Here is a 24,103-nt window from a genome sequence, read left to right as displayed (position 1 = left end):
ACTTTTCCATAAGCACAGCTCCTGCCTAAGTCATATAAATCAACCTAACACAAATCTCAGCTCATTCTTAAAAGTATCACTCCTCTTAAGGATCAGAAAGATCTGTTGAAAGAGTCGGATAGATGCTGTACTCAGGCATGTCCAGCTATCCAGGCACAGGAAGGAAGAAAGGGAGGGAGGAAGAGAGGGAAGGAGAGAGGGAGGGAGGGAGAGAGGGAGAGAGGGAGGGAGGAAGAGATCGAGGAAGGAAGGGAGGGAGGAAGGGAGAAAGGGAGGGAGGAAGGGAGGAAGGGAGAAAGGGAGGGAGGAAGGAAGGAAGGATCCCTCCACTGGGGCCAAACCTGACCACCGCAGAGACATGTCAGTCCTGTGCTGAGAAGCTGCCAGTCACTTTATCTGCCGTACCCATCCTGGGGACAATTCCTCTCATCCTTAGTAGAACTAACTTTGTGTCTGACAACTTAAAGCTTTGACTCCTTTTTTTTCTCGGCAAATGAAACCAGAAGGCGAGTGGTCTGCTGTAGACATTTATTGATTTATCTGCTGCACTGACAACACGCTGTACGTCACAGGAGACAGGCCACAGGCAAACAGAAGAAACCACAGACATCTGCTTGGGGGCCTTCTCTGGTCCTTAGTCATGATTCATACACTTTGGCAGAAAGAGTAGTTTACAGGCTCTCATTGCAGACCTAAGTTCTAACTCTGTGTAGTCTGGCAAAGGAGACGCACCATGGTCCTCGGTAGTTTGTCTAAGGAAGAGCCTGCCACATGTAAACATCTGACCACACAAGCATGCCAACCGACGACAGATTTTATACGATCCTTAATCCTTTCAGCGTATGCAATCGAAACTGAAGGCAAACCCCATCATCCCTGCAAATGGAGACCTGGGAGAGGAGGCCAGGGTGACAGGTAGCATCAGGGAGGAAGCTGCCCCACAGCTGGGGATGGACACATCGCCAGAAGCAAAACCCACAGCACAGTTATTAGAAACCTGACGGAGAAAGCCAGCCTGTTGACTTAAAAGAATTGTCAGGTTCGGGAACTGTTGATTTCCTCATGAAGTTAACCTTGGAGGTCACAAACTGCGAGGCTCCTCAAAATCCAAGAGAGTGGGGGAAACAAGGAGAGAGCGCTTGCCAAGCCAGAGAAGCACAAGATCAGTGCTCTAATCACATTCTTTCTAGATTCAAGCCAAACAGTGACTCAGCTAACACCACAACAGACAGTAAACAGGGGGTCGAAGCTGTGTGCAGGCACTGCGGGACACCAATCCACCCCCTCTCTTCCACCTCATTCCTACTGTCCAGTGACGATGGACCCGGTGTGGAAGGACAGCGTACTCCAGGGCTGCTTCAGCCCAGCCAGGGTACCCCAGCTTCCCCCTGGAGAACAAGACAAACAGCAGCCTCTTCCAAAAACTCAGGAGGTGTGTAGCCTCCCACTCCCAGAGCCTGCCCGGACTGGCCCGCACTAGAAAGAAGAGCTTAGCCCCTGCTGGGGGGAACTCTGCCAGGGTAGCTGGAAGCCAGGAGGTCCCTCACCACCAGCAGCCTGCCCTCCCCCACCAGGGCAGGTATTTACCTGCCTTTTGAACACTGGTCCCCTTACCAAAAAGCCTACTTAAGGCTCAGGGATTAAAAAAGAAGAGAAAGGGCCAAGACTGTGGCCAAGCCACCCAGCAGGCAGGGCTCCTTTGGGGGCCGGACTCAAGCCTTCTGGGGAACCTTACTCTGAACACCAGCATACTTTACGCCTAGCATCACTTGCTCTACTGCCAAGGACGTGCACTTCCCAAGCTGCTGGGGTTCCCGGGCTAAACCCACAGAGCAACAGTCTTGGCTTTCCCATGCCAGTGCTCAGGCCCAGCCCAGCCATCTGCCATGTGGGGCAATAGGACCAGGCTGGACCCCAGATCCCCTAACCAAGCTTTCTGCATGAGAATGGACAACGGGGGTACAGGCAGGGCCCACACGTGGCTCACAGGATGCATCAAAAGCTGCAGAGAGGAAGGGAAAGCCGAGGACAACCCCAAACCCTGGAACCCACTAAACTAACACCACTGCCCCTTACTCCTGGACCTGAAGACTCAGCCTCCGCAGGGATGAGCAAAAAGGCATCTGGGAACCCACAGGACTGAGAGGAGCACCCACATGCAGCCCCCTGTCCAGGACGAGGGAGGCCATCACTGTGGGCTGGGGCTGTCCCCCTCTGTCAGCGTCTTGAAGTCCATGGAGAGGGCCTGCTCTTCAGCCTGGGACGGCCGCTTCCAGTCAGCTTGGGACAAGATGTAGAGCACAACCACCCCGAAACAGGCTAGCAGCAGGCCCAGCACGTTGGCCAAGACGCCTTCGGGTTCAAACGTGCTGTACTTGCCCCTGCAGGGTGAAGGGAGAAAGCACCAAGGGTCGCAGTTAGGACAAGCTTGTCCCAGGCCTCAAAGATGCCTCAGGTTGCCCGGTGTCCGCCCTTCCCCACTCCCAGGGAAAAAAGCCAGCTCAGAGTGGAGGGGCCCTGCCTCTCCGGGACACTTACCCAAGTTTAAACAGCAGCGCCTCCTTCAGGCCCAGGAGGGCTGTGCCCACAGAAAGGAGGAAGATGGTGGCACCGAAGAAAATGTGCTGAGGGCGGTAGCGCCTCCGCAGAGAGAACGAAGCCCCAGGGAACAGGAAGAAGCTGAAACCCACGAGCCACTAACGAGAAAGAGAGGACACCAGCTGATGGGGACCCAACTTACATGAGGGCACCAAAGCACACCTGCCTGCCCTCAAGTGCCAGAAGCGGAGCATGAAACACTTAGAGGCCTGGTCCCCAATTCCTGACACCTTTCGCCTTGAGGCCTTGGCCCTCCAACACAGCTCTCACCCTGTGGATTCAGGAAGCTGAGCCATGTGTCTCAACAGTGGGCAGGGCAAAGGAGTCTGGGGTACCCTGGCCTCTAGAATCCTAGTTTATACCCAGTTCAGCCTCTGAAAACAACATCCAACTAAATGAACCTGCGCGCTCTCCTCTGGACATGCATGCTGGGAAATGGGCCCCTCTGAGGCACACCTGAGCCCCACTCCCCGTCCCTTCGCCTCCCCCGCCCCACGTTGGCACTCACCTGCGCAAAGTAAAGGATGAAGACTAAGAGCCCGAACCAGCTGTGCAAGCTGTACAGGTCCGCATAGCCCTTCTTCTTGTGGTAGTCGAACACGGCCACCAAGCCTGCAGCAGAGGCAGGGGCCATATGAGGACAGGGCTAGACATGGAGAGGGAGGGGAGGGGAGACCTGCAGGGAAACGCTAGCCAGAACTTCTGGGCTTCGGTCCAGCCGGATGATGGCCAGCACCCAGTGTCCCCGCCTGGGATGCCTGTGAGAGGGAGAGTGGGGGCAAAGCCAAGAGGCTTGGAGCAGGGACAGCATGTGTCTAGCAGCTGCTGCTGAGGCCTGAAGCAGCAGGTGGAGAAGGAAAGGCTGCACTCAGGAACTCACCCACCAGGGCGATGACGAAGGCAAAGACATGCAGCAGCCCGTGCAAGATCTTGGTCGTGCGTTTGGCTTCTTTTCTGAAGACTCGGTACACCAGCAGAGCTTGTGGGCAGTGAGAGAAGCATTTAGGTGTGTAGGCCTGGGCTGGACCAGGGGTTTGTGCTAAGAGCTTGTCAAGGTCTTCCAATCACAGAAACCAGAGGGGAAATCAGGACTCCACAGGGACCTTGCACCCATCCTCATTTTGGTCAAGGTTCCCTGAGTCCTCCTTCCGCATACACACTTAGGGGTCAGGAGAGGAGGCACTGCCACGCTTCCTGCCACCGTCAGAGTCAGCAAAGGCAGGACTCTGCCCCGAGTGGCCACTCCGAGCAACTGCTAGGCCTGGGAGATGCTCCCCAGGTGTCCTATGAACCAGTGATTCCAGACTCAACATGAGGTCAGACTGAGGTGCTGGCCAGACTTAGGGTGCCTGTTAGCAGAGAGCACAGTCCTGGAGCTTCCTAGATGCGTAATGGCTGCACTTGGCAGCTGGATTCCCAGCTCCCAAGGCTTCATGTGATCCTGCCTGATCCCCACTGCCCCTGGATGCCTGCTAGGACCTGCTGCTGAGAGATGGCTGTCAGGAACGCGCCCCCAGGTCGGGTCCCTGCTGGCTGTGCTCAGGCTGAGCACCTGCTGGCTCTCTCCCCAGCGACAGGCACTCCAGCTCAGGCAGGCGCACATTCAGCAACAAACATGCACCTATGTCTACTGCTTTTCCCAACTTCCAGCTGCCCCGGAAAATAGCTCACAACCCTGCCTGGCCCTGCTCCAGAAAGCAGCCATGGCGCCTGAGCTCACACCTACTTACACCAGAGGCAGTAACCATGCAGCCGGTTGGCGAGCAGCCATCACCCTCCAACCGCAGGTTCCCTGGAAGCTACCTAACTTCTTCATCTGCCCTGTCTAGCATCATCGATTTGTCTAAGTGGAAGAAATGTCTGGGGTGACAGGATCCCAGACACAGCTTCAGACTGAGGCGCAGAGGGGTGGCTGTGGCAAGCCAGCCCCCCGGGACTCACCATCTCCTTGCAGGAAGATCATGCCTATGACCATGCAGAGCGGGTGCACGTTAAACTGCAGGGGGCCTTCCCAGGCAATGCCACCTCGGTACAGACCCAGCCACGCGCCAGTCACTGCCACCACGGTGAGGCCCAACAGCTGGGAGAAGGCCACGTAGTACGGCAGGGCAGCAGGGACGGGCGGAGCGCCGCTCTCCATGCTGAGACTCAGCTGCAAGAGAGAGCGAGTTCAAGAAGCAGCCACACACAACCTGCAGAAGACACAACCTGCCTCTTCCACCCAGGGCCTGGGCTGTGCACACTCACGCCTCCACCATCAAGACCCCTGCCATGCAGAGTCCCCAGAATCCCAGGGACACTTTAGCAGGAGGCCAGGCCCTCCCACAGAGACAAACCCGCCGGGTACAAGGGAGGGCACGAGTTTGAAAACACCCCAAGTTCTGACGACAGCATGGGCCGCATCCCTGGGTTAAAATTCCTGTTGGCTGATGTCCTGAGGTTCCTGGGGCAGGGCCGACGCCAGAGACCCGTGCAAGCTGCCTGACGGGGCGGGGCTTGCCGCTCCTTCCTCCAGGTGGATGGAGAAGTCCTGGTTCCTTCCCCGCCTTGTAAGCCCCAACCACTGAGCCTAAGAGCCAGCAGCGCACCCCAGAGAGGAGCCACTAGTTCTCTGCAGTTTTGCTCCACTCCTGCTGTGCCAGAGCACAGGCTAGCCCAAGAGTCCGAAGTCTGTCCCTTCCGGCTCCTTCCCAAACCAAGTGTGTGTGGGGGGAGGGGGGAGCTTTTCCCCTCAGGTGAGGTTTCTGGAACTGAAAGCCCCGGTGATGTGGCCTCACACGCAGAACTCATGAGCTCTCATCCATCCCACTGAACTGCCAACCATCTGTGCAGGAAGACAGAGCGGGTATTTGGCTGCGTGCGGAGGCTCCGCCTCTGTCAGGAGACCGTTGAGAGGCTGGGTGCATGCAAACCTCCGCTTCAGGACAACCCCAGGCCAGCCTTCAGCCCTTCCCCCTGCATCTTCTCCTGTCCCCACGGTGTTCCCATGAGAAAAGAGGGTGGAAGGGAACAAGCCGGCCCTGGCCTCTGTTCACCTTGCCTTGGCGCTGGCGGCAGCCGGGACTCAGCACAAAGCTCCTGCCTGGATGGACTAGCACCAGTGCTCCCACCCCTGGGCCCTCAGAGCTCCAGCTTACTGTCCCCTCTCTAGACAGACAGGGCTTGCCTCCCCAGCCAACCACCTCTGGGGCAGCGGTGAGTACCAGAAGGTGCGTGGCAGCAGCAAACAGGAGCTGTGGCCGCCGCTTCCCCGACAGCAGCTAGCACACTAGCATGTGCTGTGCTCCGCCTGGGCCTGCCAGCTCCTCTGGCCGACCAGCTCCGGCTTCGCCTCCCAATTCTCCGACAGCAGCGCCTGCATTTGAGAAGAGCAAAGCAGTTAATAACGTGCTCTCTGCGGACAGACAGGTCATCCGAATCCTCACACGCGGTCTGGTAGACATGCGCGTTTTTCCCCGAAAAAAACCTGCCATCTTCCAACCGTCTCAGGGTAATGGCACAGCACACACACCTCACGTAGATGAGCATACTTCTGCGTCAGCAGTTCAACAACTTCACATTACCTGCACTGGTCTGTCTCCAGCTGCGCCCCTAACTCCCACCGGCTGGCTCTGCCGCCCTACGCATTGGGGGGGAGGGGGGCTGATTCTCAACTTTCACCACTTGTGTGAAGCCAGATTGCCTCTTTCTCAAATTCTTTTTTTTTAATTTATTTATTTATTCACTTTACATCCCGATCACAGCCCCTCCCTCCTCTCTTCTTGTTCCACCCTCTTCCCCCTTTCCCCCATCTCCTTCTCCTCAGAAAAGGGGAGCCACCCACCCCACCCCCATACCAACCCACCCTGGCACATCAAGTCACATCAGGACTAAGCGCATCCTCTTCCACTGAGGCCAGACAAGGCAGCCCAGCTAGGGGAACGTGACCCAAAAGCATGCAACAGAGTCCATGTCAGACACGGCCCCTGCTCCGCTTGCGAGGGGACCCACATCTCTTTCTCAAATTCTTGACATGTTCTTTCAAGTCATCCCTGCTGTGTTGGGAATTCTTTTTAAATCCCTGGCCAAGAGTAAACCCCTATTCCTGGAACTCTTGCTGCTAGCCGTGTCTGCCCCCACACACGTGACTGCAAAATCTCATGCCAATTCTGTCCTCCCTCAGATTCCCACCCCACTGACACTCCAGCCTCATCCAACACTGGTTCCTCTCCCACCGCAACCTCCCAGACAGCCATGGGCTGCCCACCTCCTGCCCAGGAGGTCCGTCGAGGGTCACAGAGAGAAGGGGCTCCCGTGTCTGCGATCACTTTCCTCTCAGCCATCTTTGCTGCCACAACAGATCATGCCAACCTCCCTATTCGGTGAGGCTGAAACGCTAGGGCGTGCCATCCTCCTAACTCATACCACCCATGCTGGCTAGAGAAATGCCAGCCGCCACATGATCCTGCTTGTTCTTCTGCAGCCCCACAAGGTCCCGCCAGGTCCACTTGGAGGCTTCGGCTCCCCTGCACCAGCCACACAACCTGCTGCTGGCACCTGGAGGAGAAGCCCTGCTTCCTGCTCTCTGCTGCCTTCATTGCCCCAGGGCACTGGCATCTTGCTCCCTGCTTTGTCCCCGAGAACCGTTCCAGCCCTCCTCTGTCCTCAGGGCTCCCCAGGGCTTTCTTACCCTCTTGGGTTCTGCTCTAGATTCATCCACGATGCCCTCTACCGAAGTGCCCTGTCCTGCTCCTTGAAGACAAGAGGGTCACTTCACCCTGCTCCAAAACTCCTCAGGTATCCAAGGGAGAGCGCTGTCCCCCTGCAGTCTTGTGCCCTGCCTCCTCCTCTGCAGGTCCCTCCTCTCTTATTAGATTCATCTCTTGAGAGCCCGAAGCCCAGGAGAATCTGATTAGCTCCACGTCAGGAAGAACAGCAGGAGCGGATGACCTGCCACAGCTTCGTCATGCCTCAGAGAATCCAAAGGGCAGATCTGGGCTGCTGGGTCAGGGCGCCTAACCCTGCACCGCCTTGCTTCTTCTGTCCCAGTCAATCTCCTCACGAGATGTGCAGAAACCCTAGAGAAGGTCTCCTCACGAGGTAACGAGTGAGAGGGTGGCTTTACCACCCCACACTGAGAATCCAGTCCTTCGTTCCCTGTGAAGCAAGGGACTGAGTACTGCCTGCACCCCCCCTGGGGGGGACAGAGCTTGAGGGCATGGGGACGGGCAGACAGCTAGGAGACCCACACTCAGTACCAGGCGCTTTCTGCCCTCTCTGGTTAACCCTCAGCAGTACTGTGAGCATAGCAAGAGTGTTAGGGCTCAGAGACAACAAAGGCCAGGCCCCAAATCACCGTCAGCAAACAGCTACTATGCTTGCTGCTGCCTCTTGTAGCTGGCACTGTGAGATGCTGGGACCCCACAAAAGAGTCTTGGGCCCTGCCAGCAGGAGTTCCAGCCAAACATTAACAGTAGCATACGTTACAGGAAGGGCCCTACCCTAACCCTAACCCTCTTCCAGAGCAGAACCATGGGCTGCAGCTTCTCAGACTGGAAATGGCTCCTTCTGACCCTAAGTTTCCTCTGCTCCCACAGATCTGTGTTCTCTCCTTTTCCCTCCCTCTCCTTTCCTTTCTTTTTTCTTTTCATTCATTCATTTATTTATTTCAAAACAGGATCTCGCAGTGTAACCCAGGCTGGTCTCTAACTCAACACCTCCCTGCCTCAGCCTCCATGAAACCTGGTTCAGACGCATGACACTTGGTTCAGCCTAGAGTCTTGCAAGGAACCAGGGCTCATGCGGTCCCTTGTATGGCTCCTCTCCTTCCCTTCTGAGTGCAGGGTCTGGTGACAGATCTCTGGACCGCGACAGTCAAGGAGATACACCCCACTCTGGACACGCCACCTGCAGACTGGCTCCTACTTAATGCAATCACACAGGGACACAGCTAGCCGCAGGGCTCAACCTGTGAGGGACATCACGCTCCGGCTCCAGGCCCACTGGGTTTTATTAAAAGGCAACCATGCCTAACCTCATTACTGGAACCAGACAGTGCACACGCTGTACAGCCCGGGAGGCAGAGAGGGAAGCTGGACGGCAGGAAAGCTGGCTTGCCACGACCCTCCCTTATCGGCAGCAGCTTTAATTGTGTTAGCAAAGACTGCGGTGGAGGCAGGGGCCAGAGCTTCCCTTGATGGTAAGATTCTGATATGTGATGTGACAGAAGGCAGAAAGAAGCGGCGCTGGTGGATGGGGCTCCTGGGGTGCTCCAGGAAGAGAGAGGACCTTAGACTCAGCATCGGGCAAGGGCTCTGTGCCAGAACTCGCCAACAGTTAAAAACCGAAGAGGTCATTTCATTTCAGAAAGGGAAAAGTGAACCTTAAGCATTCAAATGTTGTTATTTGTTTATTTACTTATTTTATGTGCATTGGTGTTTTGTTTTGTTTTTCTCTGTGTGTGTCTGGGTGAGGGTATCAGATGCCCTGGAACTGGAGTTACAGACAGTTGTGAGCTGCCATGTGAGTGCTGGGAATTGAATCCTGGTCCTCTGGAAGAACAGCCAGTGCTCTTAACCACTGAGCCATCTCTCCAGCCCCTGGTTTATTTTTTTTAATCCAGTCTGTATGCAGTCTTTATATCACTCTAATTTGAAAATACCATTATTTATTTTTATGGAGGATAGGGGTCCATGAACACCAAAACACCTAAGGCTCCTGAGGGTTACAGTGCAGCCTGGGCCACGCAGACGTCAATTCAAAGAGTGCTCCACTGCTTACCACTGTGTACTATCAGGAAGGCCCTGCCCCTTCTCGAAGGAGCTGGCCTCCTCAACTGTGAGAGGGAGGGACACAGACCTACATTATTGGACTGCGGAAGAGTTCGATGGGAAAAAATACCCACAAGTGCTTTGCACAGGCCCGCCACCCCATTAGCGAGCACTCAACCAAACATCAGTTGCACAAAAACCCTGTCTCCGCAGCAACTGCCCACAGCACAGGCCCCTCCAGCCCACCACCAGCCCACACCCCTACAGAACAGAAACTTCTAGAGCAAGGAAGACTGTCCAACAGTCTTCCTATAGTTATTGCTGCTGCTGTTGGGTGGGGGCGGTTGTTGTTCGAGCTCCCGCGAAAGCCCAGGCTGCCTCTAAACTTGCAGCTAGCCTCCTAAACAACGCTCAGATCAGAGCCCGCTGCGGCCACACCTGCAGACAGGCGGCAGTTTTAATCTCTGAAATTTTACACTCCCGCCTGTATTCTCATGAACTGTGAGTTGATTAGAAAATGGAGAGTGAGGCCTGGCGTGATGGCCTGTAAGCTCAGCGATCAGCCGTCTGTGAGTTCAAGAAGCCTGAGCTCTGCCCACCCAGGGACAGTGGCAGGACAGGACATCTGTGGGCGATTCTACTTCTGGTTCCAGGAGCTCCTCCTACCAGGCGTGGGGTTGGAGCACTCCAGGGGTTTACGCCCAGATCCAAGGGTTGAGGAGCAATCAAGGTATTTAAGGAAGGCAGAAAGACTTTGTCTTGTTTTGCTAAGAAAGGAACAGGACAGAATCCAGGTGTCCGGAGATGGAACTTTTCTTAAAGAATCCTGTAACGCTCTCAGATTGCCAAGACAGAATAGAGGAAGGACAACCAAAAAGGGAAGCCGGAGTCCACAAGGACCCTTCTGATGCAGGAGGAAGAGGGGGTGGGTAGGGAAAGAGGAGTGACGGGAAAGGGTGGCCTGGCCACCACACGGAGATGTCAAAGGCGGCAGCAGATCCCTCCCTCCGAGAAGTTCCGCACCTGCGTCACCTCCAAGGCCGAAGCATGATGCCAGGCTTTCTGCCAGTCTGGGAACGCCTAATCCGGGCGGGATGCGGCTGAAGAGCGCAGGACCCAGCCGCGAGGACAGTGGGGGTTCAGCTTTCTAGGAACGATCGTGGCGAACGCAGATGGGTCCGCCCCCACCCACTTTATTCTAGACAGGCCCCTAGACTTGAACTCCGGTCTCCGGCAGTCCCCATCCGAACTCCAGCAGTCATGCGGCTCGCAGTCCGCAGGCCGCCTTTCCGGTTCCCCGGCGGGGCGGCGCCGGGGTCGGCGCAGGCAGGTGCGCGCGGGAGGGCGGCTCGAAGCCCGGCCTCGCCCGGCCGCGGTCCCCGCCGCCCCGCCGCCCCGCCGCCCCGCCGCGCGGAACCCTGCTCCCCGCCGTCCCGCAGCCTACCTCGTCCCGCCGCCGCCAGGCTCCGCGCGCGTCCCCGCGCCGCCCCGCGCCGCGCCGCGCCCCGGCCGCTCTGCCGGTTCCACGGGCCTCGGCGCGACGGCGTCGCCATGGTGACGGGGCGGCGGGGCGGCGGCAGCGCGCGCGGGGAGGCGGCGGTCACCTGCGCCGGAAGTCCCGGCGGGCGCTCGGGGGCGCACCGCGGCCGCACCGACCCGGGTCCCGGCGGCTTCGGAACCCGCTCGGGACCCGCGTGGGGAGGAGCAGGGGGGCGGCGCGGGTTCGGCGCCGCGGCGCCCGGCCTCCAGCCCCTCGCTCTCCACTCTCGCCACGCCCCAGCTCAGGAGGCCGCTAGGTGTCAGGCCCGGCCTGGGCCCCAGCTCAGCTCCGGGAACCGGGTCACCTCCCCCAGCCCCCGTAGGCGGTGATGGCACTTTCCACTTTACTGGAAGGCTGGGAATAACCCGTCCTTCCCGCCTCTGTCCCCCGGCCACATAGACACTGTTGTGATACACTTTGCCTCCCCAAACCCCCTATTTTTTTTCCCACTCCAGGACACATACACACCGGGAGGGGTACGGGGGTGGGGTGGGGAGAGAGACACCAATCTAAGGATAGATCCGGTCCCTCCAACTAGACCTGTTGCCAAGGCTAAGGCGGGGAGCTTGGGCAGCGGATCCTGGCCCCTCGTTCAGGAAATTCGAGGAGTAGATAAGAGCTCAACTCAGACTTCCTACAAGCAGGGAACAAAAGGTTCTTCCTGTTGGGTGCCAGACAGGGGTCCAAGAGTGGGAGAGGCGTGGGGTGTTTTACCCTGTGAGGCAAAGCACACCTATAAGGCTGCTCGCTCCCACCTGCCCTCCCCCATGAAGGCAGTCCCTGGAGCTCCTCAGTATGCTTCCCACAGCGGAAGCCAGAATTGGGGGTGCGGGGCGTGTGTGGGTGCCCCCTTAGAGGGGGAGCATGCGGCCTAGTGCATGGTTGAGGCAGAACCAGGAAACTTATGTTAAGGTAGCTTTTCCATCTGGAGGAAGCCAAGGGATACTTTAAGGTAAGCAGCTGCTTCCTCGGTGTGCTGACCGCAAACATGCTTACATACTAAAGATGGAGCTGAGCCATTTCTCATTGTTTGGTGGGTATATTTGGGCTTCTGGGAGGAAAAGGAGGGTCAGGTTTGGCAGGATGGAATCTTGTTTAAGTGCTGGGCTCCCTGGCTGCAGTGCCTTCCAAAACCTTCGGAGGCTCCCGCTGGGAGGAGGCTCCCGCTGGGAGGGTGCTCCCGGATCATCCCTGGACTCATTCCTTCAAGTCTCCAAGCTCACTGTTTCAGAAGACATTTTCTGACCAGCAGTCCAGCAGAATGGGAGGGGCTAGAGATAAGACTGTCCCGGACTCAGTGTGCTAGGGAGGGGCCCCGAGCAAAGGCCTTAAGGGACAAGCAGAGAAAGCACTGAACAGAATGCCAGACCTGAGGCCCACCCCCGCTTGGCAGAGAGATTCTTTCTTCCCACGGTTAGCAGGTTCAGAGAGCTGAAGGGAAAATCAGGATTCCTGGTTAAATTTCTATTTTAAGACTTTAGCATGAATATATCCTAAGCGTTCCTCAGATATAACCAGGTCTCTCCTCCCTCCCTCCTTCCACCTGCCTCTGTGTGTGTGTTGGTTTTTTTAAGACAGGGTTTCTCTGTGTAGCCCTGGCTGGCCTGGAATTCACTCTGTAGACCAGGCTGGCCTCAAACTCAGAGATCCTCCTGCCTCTGCCTCCCAAGTGCTGGGATTATAGGTGTGTGCCACCACTGCCCGGCCCAGCCTGTTTTTACTTTAAAGGTTAAGGTTTTGAATTTTTGTTCATTTTGCCATGGAAGCCCAGCGTGGGCTTAGCTGGCACGGGTTTCTGGGAGTCCTTAGAGTCCAGAGGAATGTGAAGAAGGATACAGGGATCCACATGCCTGAGCCAAACAAACTTCTGTCAGCTCTGAAAACTGGCGGCGCCATGCAGTGTTCCTGGCCAGCTCTCAGTCCAGCAGCGGCCGCAGGCCTCGTGCACCCTGTCCTCAGGCGCAGGCAGCAGCATCCTCAGGCCCTTGGGGATTATATATGTATGTAATGGCTACTGTGATAAAGTCAAAAATAGAACCATGAATCACTCTGGAAGAAATGCCTATCTTCCAGATGCATGGGCATTGGAGGTGACCCAGAAAGCAGAGACCAGGAAGGATCAGGACATCCACCGGAACAACCTCCATGGTGGCAAGAGTGGCAGCCAGGCAGGACACCAGCCACACTGCCTCGCAGTGAGTCACCAGGGGCATCTGACAGAGCCGTCACTCTGTCCCTGGTTGATCCCAAGGCTGGTCCCTTCTGAGAACATAAGACTTAGACAAGCAGCAGAACTGCAGTTACTGTGACAGTGTTTCCATCTCGGTAATGTCTTGAGCAGGTTCCTATTCTCTGCCAGTTAAAGAAATAGATGGCAAGAAAAATCTCAAACACTGCAGACAGGAACAGAAAGCACCAGCCATTGAAGAAAGGCATTTATTGGGAATGAGGAAACACACGCACACAGCAAACACACAGAGAAACAGACCTTCAAGCCGGAGAGGGTATGTGTGTACGTGCGTGCGTGCGGACTCTGGAAGCCAGAAAATCCAGTCTCTTCTCCCAGGTTTTCTGTTTTTTAAGTCTCTGAAGAGTCTTCATCCCCTAACTTAGGATTGGCCAGTTAGAAGACAGACAGTGTTGCTGATTGGCCCACACTGTTGTGTAAACATGTGCTGATCTGGCCTTGAACTTGAGCCAGTCCATCAGCAGGTGGCCTGCTCTGTAGGAGAAGCATCCCGGCAAGGCAAGGCCTTTGCTTTAAGCTGCCAGGCTTTTGTCTTCTGTCTGGAGGGCGAGGGAGAAGCCACCTTGGAAGTTCACCAGCCTTACTGCCAACCATGTCCCTTCTCTCTAACTGCCTACCAGGAAGTCTGCCTAACCCCTGCCCTTCAGTGTGACCGCATAGGGGGGCCACGATTTCAGGTGTCTGTTTCTCCATTGTTCCCTCCCTCCTTCTCCTTCTTGTTCTCTTCCCCTCCCCTCCCTTCCTCCTTCCTTCTAGCATGTTCCCTGGACACATGCTATGTGCCAGGCATTGTTCTAGACCCTGAGAGACAGTAATAATGAAGACAGACAAGGACCTTGCTTTCATTTAACTAACTCCACTGAAGTGGTCAAGAACAAAAATCAGAACGTAAACTACAAATTCCATATGTATGTATGTATGTACATAGTCTATGTGCAGGTCGATACATGGATGTCTACACATCAGCCTAATCATATGTCACGCCTCAACACAGCAAACATTATGAAAAGGTGATAAAGTAGGAGGCTGGCAGAGAGCAGAGGGGCCCTTGCTGAGCCAGTGCTAAGGAAGGCTGTCTGAGGGGACAGCAGGGGGCTTGCAGGTCATGGGAAGCCTGGGGAAGGGAATCTGGTGAAGAGTTGAGGAGGAACAAAGGCCCTGAGGCAGGAATGTGAACAGCTGTCTGCCTCCTGCCCTGCCCTCTGCCACTCCTGATGGAGAACTTAGCTGAGTGTGCAGAGATGAGAGGCAGTCACACAAACAAGTCCTCAGAGGGCAGAGGTTGAAGGTATGGGGGCCGGGTCCCCACCTCTGCTGCACAGGGCATCTGAGCAGTCTTACAGACCCGTAAGTGTAGCTGTGTCTACCACATTGGCTTGGGTCTGCACGGCCTAGCCAGACTCTGTTGCCCAGCCCTGGCATTCCTGTGCCTAGTGATGGGGCTAGGCAGGAGGCCCTGGAGTCTCAGCAGCCCTGACACTGCCCTCTCTGAGCTTGTGGCCCTAGTGTCCCTCCTTCCCTCCCAGTCAGTCAGTCACCAAATGCTGAGGGCCTGCTGTGAGAACAGTAAGGGCATTGTGGAGGAGCCATGTGAGTTGGAGCCAGGCGGGAAACCCTGATGCAGGGGTGGTCACGCCCTCCAGGGATGTCAGCAGATGTGAAGGAAGGAGAAGCTGATCACAGCCCTCCTCCACCAACCCCCACGAACCACAGGGCAGGGACTCTTGCACTTTGTCCAAAGCCTGGGGCCTCTGGGAGTTCCCATCTTGGCTCCTCAAGATACTGATGCTGCAAGTACAGAGCCTAGCTCTCAGCCCAGCTCTCCACCCCAGGGAATGTATCAATGTAGCGGGTAAGGTGGCCTGTCTGAGCAGGACCACGCATGACCTGGGGCTACCCCAGAGGGCTGTGGGCTGGAGTCCAGACAGCCATTCCCAGCCAGAGTTCTGTCTCTGACTCCTCCCGATCAGGGTTGCAGCCACATCCAGAAAAGCAGAAGATGAGGTAGCAATGAGGTGGCTGGGCCAGGCGTCACCTCCAGTGGACATGCTGACCAGCTGCCTTTCCAAGGTCACAGCCTCTTGTCCTGGGTCCAACGTTTCAACACTCCATGCTCTATCCTCTCATGCCGCCTCCCGTCCTACTTCTCTTTACTTTGGCCTTGGCCATTGCCCTCTGCCTTTAGTACTGCTATCAGGAGAGAATCTTTGATTGAAGAGTACCTTGACCTCAACCCCAAGTCTCCCTTACCCAGAAAGCGACAGGCAGTGGCTGAAGCAGAGGGGTCACCCTCAGCTTGTGCCCATCCAGATGAATTTGGCCTCGTCAACCCTGTGAGACCCTCAGTCTTTTCTGCTCTTCCCAAGGGGCTGGCACTGGAGCCTACCAGGCCCTTCTAGTACCACAGCTCAGAGATGCCAGTGCGTATGATCCAAGGCCTAGCCCCCAAGCACTGAGGTTCAAAAACTGTTTCCCCAGGACAGGTCGTAGGTTCAGGGCTCAAGGCTACTGGAAGAGAAAAGGCTGGTGCTTAGAGGCTGTCTTTTGTTTTATTTTGTTTTGTTTTTCAAGACAGGGTTTCTCTGTGTAGCCTTAGCTGTCCTGGACTCACAGAGACCAGGCTGGCCTCAAACTCACAGAGATCCATCTGCCTCTGCCTCCCAAAATGCTGGGATTACAGGAGTGTGCCACCACACCCCGTTTGTTCTGAATCTTTAATTGGCCTCTGGCAAATGTAGTCCAGTTGGTCTTGTTCTTGCATAGCATGCATGAAGCCCTGGGTTCAATGCTCAGCAAGCCATAAGATGGCTGTGCAGGCTCCCGCTGTCACCTCAGCAAATAGGCAGGCAGGCAGGCAGACAGACAGAGGACCCTTTGTGTTTTGCAACCAGAGCTCCCTATGTAGACCAGGCTAGCCTAAAGCTTCCCATGATCCTTCTGTCTCATTCTCTGAAGTACTGGGATCACAGGTATATGCTGTCATACCCAGATTCTTGGATGTTTTAAAAATTATTACTTGTATTTTGTTTTATGGAGAAAGTGTGTCTGTGTGTGTGTGTGTGTGTGTGTGTGTGTGTGTGTGTACCTGTGTCCATGCACATTACACAGAGCACACACAGAGGCCAAAAGACAACCTACAGAAGCTGGTCCTTTTCTTCTACCATGCAGGTCCCAGCAACAGCTTGGTGACAGGCACTGAGCCACCTGGAGAGTGTTTAAATCATGAGCCCTCAGAGCTCCCAACTCTTCACACACCGGCCCCAGGCTTCTTCAGGAGAGGCGTGCCCTGGCCTCTGCCCAGCCATGAGAGTTACTGCTACCGTTCCCTTGCCTTGGACTTTTGGCTGGCACCTGCACAGAAGTCCTCCTCGAGAGGTGCTTTTTAGAACAAAGCAATGCTTCAGGCGAACAGCCACCTTCCCCACCAGGAAGAGCCTCTCCTGGCCCATCACGGTGCGGCCAGAGTTCTGAGCCGGAAGCACTGGCCCCAGCCAGGCTTAGCTGTGAGCCTCTATCACAGACTGAGAGGACTATAGACAGAGGCTGGACGTGTTGAAAACAAAGCCAGGGCCCAGTAACTGCAAGTTTGTCTTCAGGATGCTTTTAGGGTTCTACCTTTGGTGCATTTGTGAGACAGGGCTGTCATCTGCAAAATACATTTTGGAGCTAAAAACTGTGCAAAAATATTTTTTAAAGCAATTTACAATTTTGTGTTCGGCTGCATTAGTAATTATCCTGGAGTATATGAACAACTTGGATTGCGTATTGGAAACACCTGATAGACAGATTGGAGAGGGGAACAAGAGGTCTAGTATTTAAGCAGTCCTGCTCAAAACATGGTCTAGCCTGATCTTTGTCTTAGTTCTGGTTCTTCAAGTTTTTGTTTGCTTTGTTTTGTGGGACAAGGTTTCTCTGTATATCCTTGGCTGTCCTGGACTCTCGCTTTGGAGGACAGGCTAGCCTCGAGCTCACAGAGATCCGATGGCCTCTGCCTCCCAGAGTGCTGGGATTACAGGCTTGTGCCACCTCACCCTCACTGCTTCAGCCGTGCCCTGGAGCTACTCGCCCCCTGGGCCAGAGAAGGCAGCCTGTCCTGAGAGACCCTGCATTCCTGGAGTTCACTGATGCCGGCTCAAGATAATGACTTATTTCCAGACCTTCAGCCTTGAAAGGGAGTGAGACACGTTAGACACTCCTTGACCCATGATGGAGAAAGCAGATGCCTTACCCAGACTACAGGAGACAGACACAAAATGATGGCAGAAATGCAGGCTTTGTCCTGCTTTTAGTTACCTTGTAGGCTCAGGTGAGAAGTTGGGCCTTTTGGCAAAAATCAGTTTCCAAAAGTGCCTGTTATGGCTTCTTCCAGAGAAAAGTGATGGGAGTGTGCTTAGGGGGAGGGTAGAACAGGTCATATGGAGGCAGGAGGCTGTGTAGGGGGAAAGCAAGTTGGAACACCCAGGAGGCTGAGGAGTGGGCCTCAAAGATGACCCAACAGTAGGTGTCTCTCTTCAGTACTGTGGGTGTTGGCTTGGCCCCCACGTCTAGGCTCCTGCCACCGTTCCTCCTGTCCTCCCGTCCTCCTGTCCTTTCTGTCTCTGTGGGTCCCTGTGTTTCTGTCTGAGACTGCTCCCACAGCTGTGTTTACCCCTCTCGCAGGCTTTCTCCATCTTCCTGGCTGAGCTAGGGCACCAGGGGCTTCTGGGGGCAAATTATATAATCTTTGCCTTTCATTGTATGAGCAGCTACATTCAATTCCCAGGCCCCTTGTGGGAATAGTAATTAGAAGACACAGTGCTGGGTCAGAAGCAGGGGTTTTAGGCCCAGATAGTCACCACAACCCCAGAGGCCCAAGCTGGCTGCCCGGGAAGAGCCCTCAGCGTGGGCGAGAGCCGGAGAGTTGGCAGGGCCTAGGCAATACCTGGCAAGCCCAGTTCACCATCCTGGGCCACTCCCCCACCCCCACCCCACATTCTCCCCCCCACCGACTGCCAAGGAGGCTGGTAATCAATCGAGTCTTTCTTCCCAGTCCAGCTTGGAGTATACCTGCTGTATTCTGGGTAGCCAGGGTGAGGCGGAGCCAGGAACAGGGAGCATCATGGCTGCCGAGCAGGACTGTGGACTTGAGGGCACGAAAGCTCTGGGGAGAGGGGTCGGGAAAAGCTGCCTTGGGTGGGGAGGGGTTGGGAGCAGCAGTAAGGAAAGCATGCTCCAGGCAGGCAAAAGTTGAAGGAGAGGTCACAGCATGGGAACTGTCCCATCTCTACCTCTCTTCTCCCCTGTAGGAGCAAAGGGATCTCTCCTACTACGTATACATACTATGTAGTCAGTTTTTACATAGGTTCTGGGATTTGAACTCCGGTCCACAGGCTTGCTGCACAAACCGTTGGAGCCAACTCTGAGCCCCAAGGACACTTTTTAAAGTCCTCACTTATTTCGTCACCATTTAATGAAAGAAACACATTTTAACCACAAAAACTAGAACAGCCATGTAGAATAAGAGCGGTTGTGATGAGCTGAGCTGAGCCATGTGTAATGGTCCGTCTGTTGTTCCAGCTCTGGGAAACCGGGGGAGGGCTGGCTTCAGGGTACTGCCTGCAACCCTCCCTCAAAAGACAAGAGGGTTGTGCCTCAGCATTCCATGCCCTCTGTTGCTGACTCGGAAACACACTATCGGAGTGAGCTGGCCTAAGGGATGCACAGTCAGAGGTCCATATGCAATTGAACCAGATCAGGTGACATGGAGGAGGCAGAGGCCACATCAGGAAGGACTTTGTACCTGGCTCTTAGGAGTGTGGATTCTGTCCCTGAGGTGGCCATAGGTAGAGAGGGTTTTGGTGAAGAGGCCCTGCAATCAGACTGGGGCTTCACAGACATTCTCACAGCAGTGCAGAAATGGAGCAGAGGGGCAAGGAGGGTCAGTGAGGCACAGCCACTGGCCGCGGGCGTGGACAGGACAGATTCAAGAGGTGCAGAGAAGAAGACTTGCAAGGAGCTGATGTTCCCAGAGCTCACACTCTGACCATCCTGCTAAGCTAGGCTCAGCACCCTTGTCAAGAGGCCAATAAAAGAGCCAGGAATGGGGCTTGGGAGCTAGCTCGGTCAGCAAAACACATGCCACTCAAGCATGGACACCTGGGTTCAAGCCCAGGACCCACATTAAAAGAAAAGAAAGAAAAACCCAGTGTGGTGGTGCAAGGCTTTAGTCCCAGAACTCAGGAGGAAGAGGCAAAAGGATCTCTGTGAGTTCAAGGTCAAGCTTGGTCTACAGAGTAGCTATAAAGCTCCAAGACAGCATAGAGAAACTGTCCCAAAAGAAAGGAAAGGAAAGGAAGGGAAGGAAAATGAAAGCAAGCCAGTCAGGCACAGCTAAGGCTCACTTATAATCACAAGAGGCAGAAACAGGAGGATCAGTCCGTTTCCAGCTAAACACCATCGAGTAAAGACACCTGGTGTTGATCTCTGGCCTACACACACATACAAATAACAGACACACCACATACATACCACATGCATACATACATGCCATGTAACACACACGTATGCACACACACACACACACACACACACGGGAACATTCACACACCCATGCACGCATACTTTGGGCGGTGTATAATGAAAAAGAGGAAAGATTTATCCAGTGTGGCCTGCCCAGTCCCTCCTGCAAGGCCTTCAGACAGACTGTGTGGAATCCTGTCACGAGGTCAGGTCCTCCCTCTGGCTGACACCAGGCTTCAGCCTGCACGAGGCTCCCAGGGAAATTCTAGCCCATTGGGGACCAGTGCCTCAGTGCCGGACAGCCAGGGGAAGGACACTCTTTAGAAAATCTCCATCCCTGCCAGGACATTATACCTGTGCTGGAGAGGGCCAGCCTCTGCCGAGTACCAAAACTCAACCAAGCCACAGTGCGCCCCTCAGCACTGTCCACTCGTGTCCTCACAGTCTGTGGGAAGGAACAAGGTCAGTGTCCCTGCTCCCCTGGAAACCCTGTCCCACTGTGCTGGGCTCCGCCGCTGTGTGATCCCATTCAACTGGTTCCTACACCTCAGCCTCCTCGCCTCGAACGTGGAAGCTGAGAGCTACCGAACTTGCAAGATTAGGAGGTTGGAATTAGTGGAAGCTCATGAAGCCCTCAAATGTCCTAGGAGACACAGCCCAGGCAAGTTGTACCTCCACTTCGCAGCTGCAGGCAGCACCCTGGTGGGCAGAGGCTGGCAATATGGGTAAGTAGAGGAAGGAGGCCAGGTTCTGACCAACACAGGCCTAGCTTTGAAGAAGGCTCTGGCAGCCAGTTGCTGGGCCCTTGGGGAGGAAGGGAGAGAGGGCTGAATGCCTCCCGTGGATGCCTGCCCCATCAGCAAGCAGAGGACAGGCAAAGGTCAAAAGGTCCTTGGGGCTGTGGGAAAGAGACCAGACCACAGGGGTCCAGTTGCAGCTGTGGTCAGCCCTCTTCACGGCAAAGGCCCAGCCCTCTGAGTCCAAGCAGAGCTGTCTCCTAAGGCAAACCTCCCCACTGCCTGTGCTAGCCCCTCACCTGAGCTGGCTTGGGCCTCTTTCCTCAATGAGAGGTCTCCTTCCTCCTTTTCTTCCTCCTCCCTTCAACCCAGAATGTCTAGACAGCCACCCACTGAACAGCCTTGAGTGCAGAGTTGGGCCATCATGGCCTCTGGTCTCTGGTCTCCTGCTCTCCCTGTTCTGGATATAAGGTGGTAAAATGAGGAGGACATCCTGCACCCTCCTCAGCCTAGCAGCTCAACCTGCATCTCTTTCCAGCTTGTCTGTCACTCCCTGGTCCCTCGTGCTGAGCACCCCGTGTCTCTGTCCCCTAGGCCACAACACCTGATGGGTTTCAAGCTCAGGACAACCCCTGCGGGCCTGACAGGCGAGGCTGCTCTTGCTGAGCTCTGTCCCCACCATGTCGCTGAACAAAAGCACGGGGCCTGTTTTCCTGGATCGTGGTGGAAATGTGCCAAGGATGGAGTGAAGGAAAGAGTGGGAGGTGGTTCTAACTCAGACCAGGCCGGATTAGGCAACAGGGGCCAGGACAGATGTGAGTCAGAAATTACTCATATGTTCCTGGCCTGAGAGGCCGAGATGCACTGTCACTGTCCGCAGCCATGGCAGAGCCAGGCTGCCTCCTGGGCCGGGAGGAGGATGTAGAGCTGCCTGGCAGTCTGCGGACAGGGTGTGCTGGAGACAGGGTTGGGCACGCTGAACTGTCCCACGGCTTTTTCACAGCACGTCAACTTTCTTTTTTTTTTTTTTTTAAGATTTTATTTATTTATTTTTTTTATTTTATGCATTTATATTAGTGCTCTATCTGCATGTCCACCTGCATGCTAGAAGAGAGCAGTTGAGGGTATAGATGGTTGTAAGCCACCATGTGGTTGCTGGGAATTGAACTCAGGACCTCTGGAAGAGCAGACAGTGCTCTTAACCACTGAGCCATCTCTCCAGCCCGCACGTCAACTTTCAAATCATCCCTTTTCTTGGAGCTTTTGGCTTTCATCTATTCTAAGGAGCTGTCTGTATGAGCCAGCACACCCCTGAACATACAGCAGTCCTCCTGCCTCAGCTTCCTGAATGCTGGCGTGATGTGAGCCTCGCTCAAACTCTTGACTATTTTTAATTACTTTTTAAAAATATCATTATTGAGCCGGGTGGTGGCACACGCTTTTAATCCCAGCGCTCAGGAGGCAGAGGCCAGCCTGGTCCACAGAGCTAGTTCCAGGACAGCCACTACACAGAGAAACCCTGCCTCAGAAAAATAAATAAATAAATAAATAAATAAAAATTTATTATGTGTATATGCAGACCTCAGCGGACATCTTGTGGGAGCTGGTTCTCCCCTTCCACCATGCAGTACCGAAGATTGCTGCCATGTTTTCAGACTTGACAGCACGTGCCTTTCCCCAAAGAGCCACCTTGCTGTCCTCTTTAGCATTTTTAAATGTACAGGGCAGCAACAGTAATGACATTCTTGCCAGACGGAGATGGCGCTCGCCTTTAACGCCAGCCCTCAAGAGGCAGGAGCAGGTGGCTCTCTGGGAGCTCAAGGCCAGGCTGGGCTACAGAGCAAGTTCCAGGCCAGCTAGGGCTACACAGAGAAACCCTGTCTCAAACAACAACAACAACAAAGAGGAAGTACATGGCCAGGTGTGGTGGTGTACCCCTTTAACCACAGCACCTGGGAGGCAGAGGGATCTCTGTGAGTTCTAGGACAGCTTGGTCTACATAGTGAGTTTCAGGACAGCTGGAGCTACAAACGCTGTAAAAGAAAAGAAAAGAGAAGGGAGAAAAGAAAAGAAAAAAGGAACAACACATTCTTAATATGTAGCCATCACCACCATCCGACCACAGGAACATTCTTCTCCAAGACTAAAACTCCACCTATTAAACACTCGCTCAACAACTTTTGAAAGGCAGTGTCTTACTGATTAAGTTTGTGTTTGGCCTAAAACTGGAGGGGACACTCCAGGAAAGGGATGTCTCAGAAGACAGGCCCGAGACACACACAGCCGTTCTAGGACCAGGAGGTGGAAGCAGGAACATTCTGGGTTCCACATATGTGCCCAGGCTAGCCTGGGCTACATGAACCTCTATCTCAAGTTCTAGACCAGCCTGGGCCTGTAGTACAACCTCCGAGAAAAAAAATCCTAAAGAAAGGAAGAGAAGAAAAAAAAAATTGTTTTGGCTCAGCAATGTAACTTGGTGGCAGAGTACCCCCTGATTAGCCCTGGGCTCTGTCCCCAGCACCGAAATAAATCAGAAATAATGATAATACTGAGTGAAGCAGTAAGGCTGAGCCTGACAGTCTTCCCGTGATGAGGAAACCAGTAACGTTTGCTATTTGTGGTGCTGAGAATTAAACCTGGGCAAGAGCTCCACCGTGACCGGCTGACGGCCACAGGCCAAACTCCTGAGTCTTCACGTGGAAACGTCGTGAAGATTCTCACCAACTCCAGGTTGCCCTGACAGCGGTGATTGCGGCTGCACCAACCATCCACGCAGCTGGGTCAGGGGCTCTCTCCACCCTCGCTAGCCAGCCCCTGGGGCTTCGTCAACGTTTGGGCAGCCCCTTCTGAGAGGGAGGAGGCCTGCTGAGGGTGGGCATCCATCTCACAGGATAGTGGCACCTGGAGCTGCTCTCCGGGGGAGAGCGGAGAACAAAGGTGAGCGCAGGAAGGTGGAGGTACTGAGCCTGCCAGCCAGGGCACTTCCGGCCCTTGGCCTCCGTGAAGAGAGTCACGGGAGACATCACTGGGAAAGAGCAGGGCGCGAGAGGTTTTTCCTCTCCAGGCATCCCAACACCGAGATACCTGTTTCTCCTCTGTGGGCTTTGTAATTAAAGATCACTTTCCAAGCAATGTATTTTGTGTTTTCTCGTCCCCTAATTCCTCCCCGATCGTTCCCACCCCTCCAAATTTACGTTCCTCCTCTCTCTTTTAAAATAGAAACAAACAAGAAATACAAACACACACAAACACACCCTCCACAAAAACAAAAATCACGGAAAATACCAAAAAGACAAAAAAGTCAAAACAAAGCAAAATGAAACAAAACGTACACAGAAATACCACCTGGGTCCCCTTGGTGCTGGCCACCTTCTGCTAAGCATGGGGTCTGCCCTGCTGTGGGGCGGAGCGTTTGCCCAACGTGCTTGAGGCCCTGGGGCGGGGTGGGGGGTGATCCCCAGTAAAACAAACGAAAGAGGAAGTTGTCTCGGGTGGGGGCGTAGGAGTGGGGTGTGTGAGGAAACCGGAGGGAGACCGTGAAAGTGGAGAGGAATGACCTTCAAGGCTCTCAGGGCAGAGCAACGGGGATTTAGAGGGAGGAAGCAGACCGAGGGGAAGGGCCGTGAGTGAGGAAGGCAGCTGGCAAAAGCTCTAGTGTATGGCATCCTTAAAGATCTATCAAGAGCAGGGTGCAGTGGCGCACGCCCATGATCCCAGCACTCTGGGATCTCTG

At 54.8% G+C, this 24,103-nt stretch overlaps 1 protein-coding gene across 4 annotated transcripts; it reads right to left on the bottom strand.

Annotated features, from left to right (window-relative positions):
- Window positions 1-514: 514 nt before the first annotated feature.
- On the bottom strand, window positions 515-10,942 carry LOC110547058 (transmembrane ascorbate-dependent reductase CYB561). 4 transcript variants are annotated; one of them, XM_021634324.2, is made up of 7 exons: window positions 10,792-10,942; window positions 5,781-5,953; window positions 4,540-4,750; window positions 3,479-3,577; window positions 3,107-3,210; window positions 2,539-2,696; window positions 515-2,381 (listed from the first exon to the last, which is right to left on the bottom strand). In XM_021634324.2, the coding sequence occupies exons 3-7, from the start codon at window positions 4,736-4,738 to the stop codon at window positions 2,189-2,191; spliced, it is 753 nt and encodes a 250-aa protein (XP_021489999.1). In that variant the 5' UTR covers window positions 4,739-4,750; window positions 5,781-5,953; window positions 10,792-10,942; the 3' UTR covers window positions 515-2,188. The 4 variants fall into 4 exon arrangements, with proteins under 4 accessions (XP_021489999.1, XP_021489997.1, XP_021489998.1 ...); XM_021634322.2 differs by having other exon boundaries at window positions 5,802-5,953; XM_021634323.2 differs by lacking the exon at window positions 10,792-10,942 and adding an exon at window positions 10,371-10,741 and having other exon boundaries at window positions 5,802-5,953.
- Window positions 10,943-24,103: the final 13,161 nt, after the last annotated feature.

This window comes from Meriones unguiculatus, chromosome 7 (genome assembly GCF_030254825.1).
Source record: "Meriones unguiculatus strain TT.TT164.6M chromosome 7, Bangor_MerUng_6.1, whole genome shotgun sequence".
NCBI classification, from domain to species: domain Eukaryota; kingdom Metazoa; phylum Chordata; class Mammalia; order Rodentia; family Muridae; genus Meriones; species Meriones unguiculatus.
This window is presented reverse-complemented; position numbering and strand designations above follow the sequence as displayed.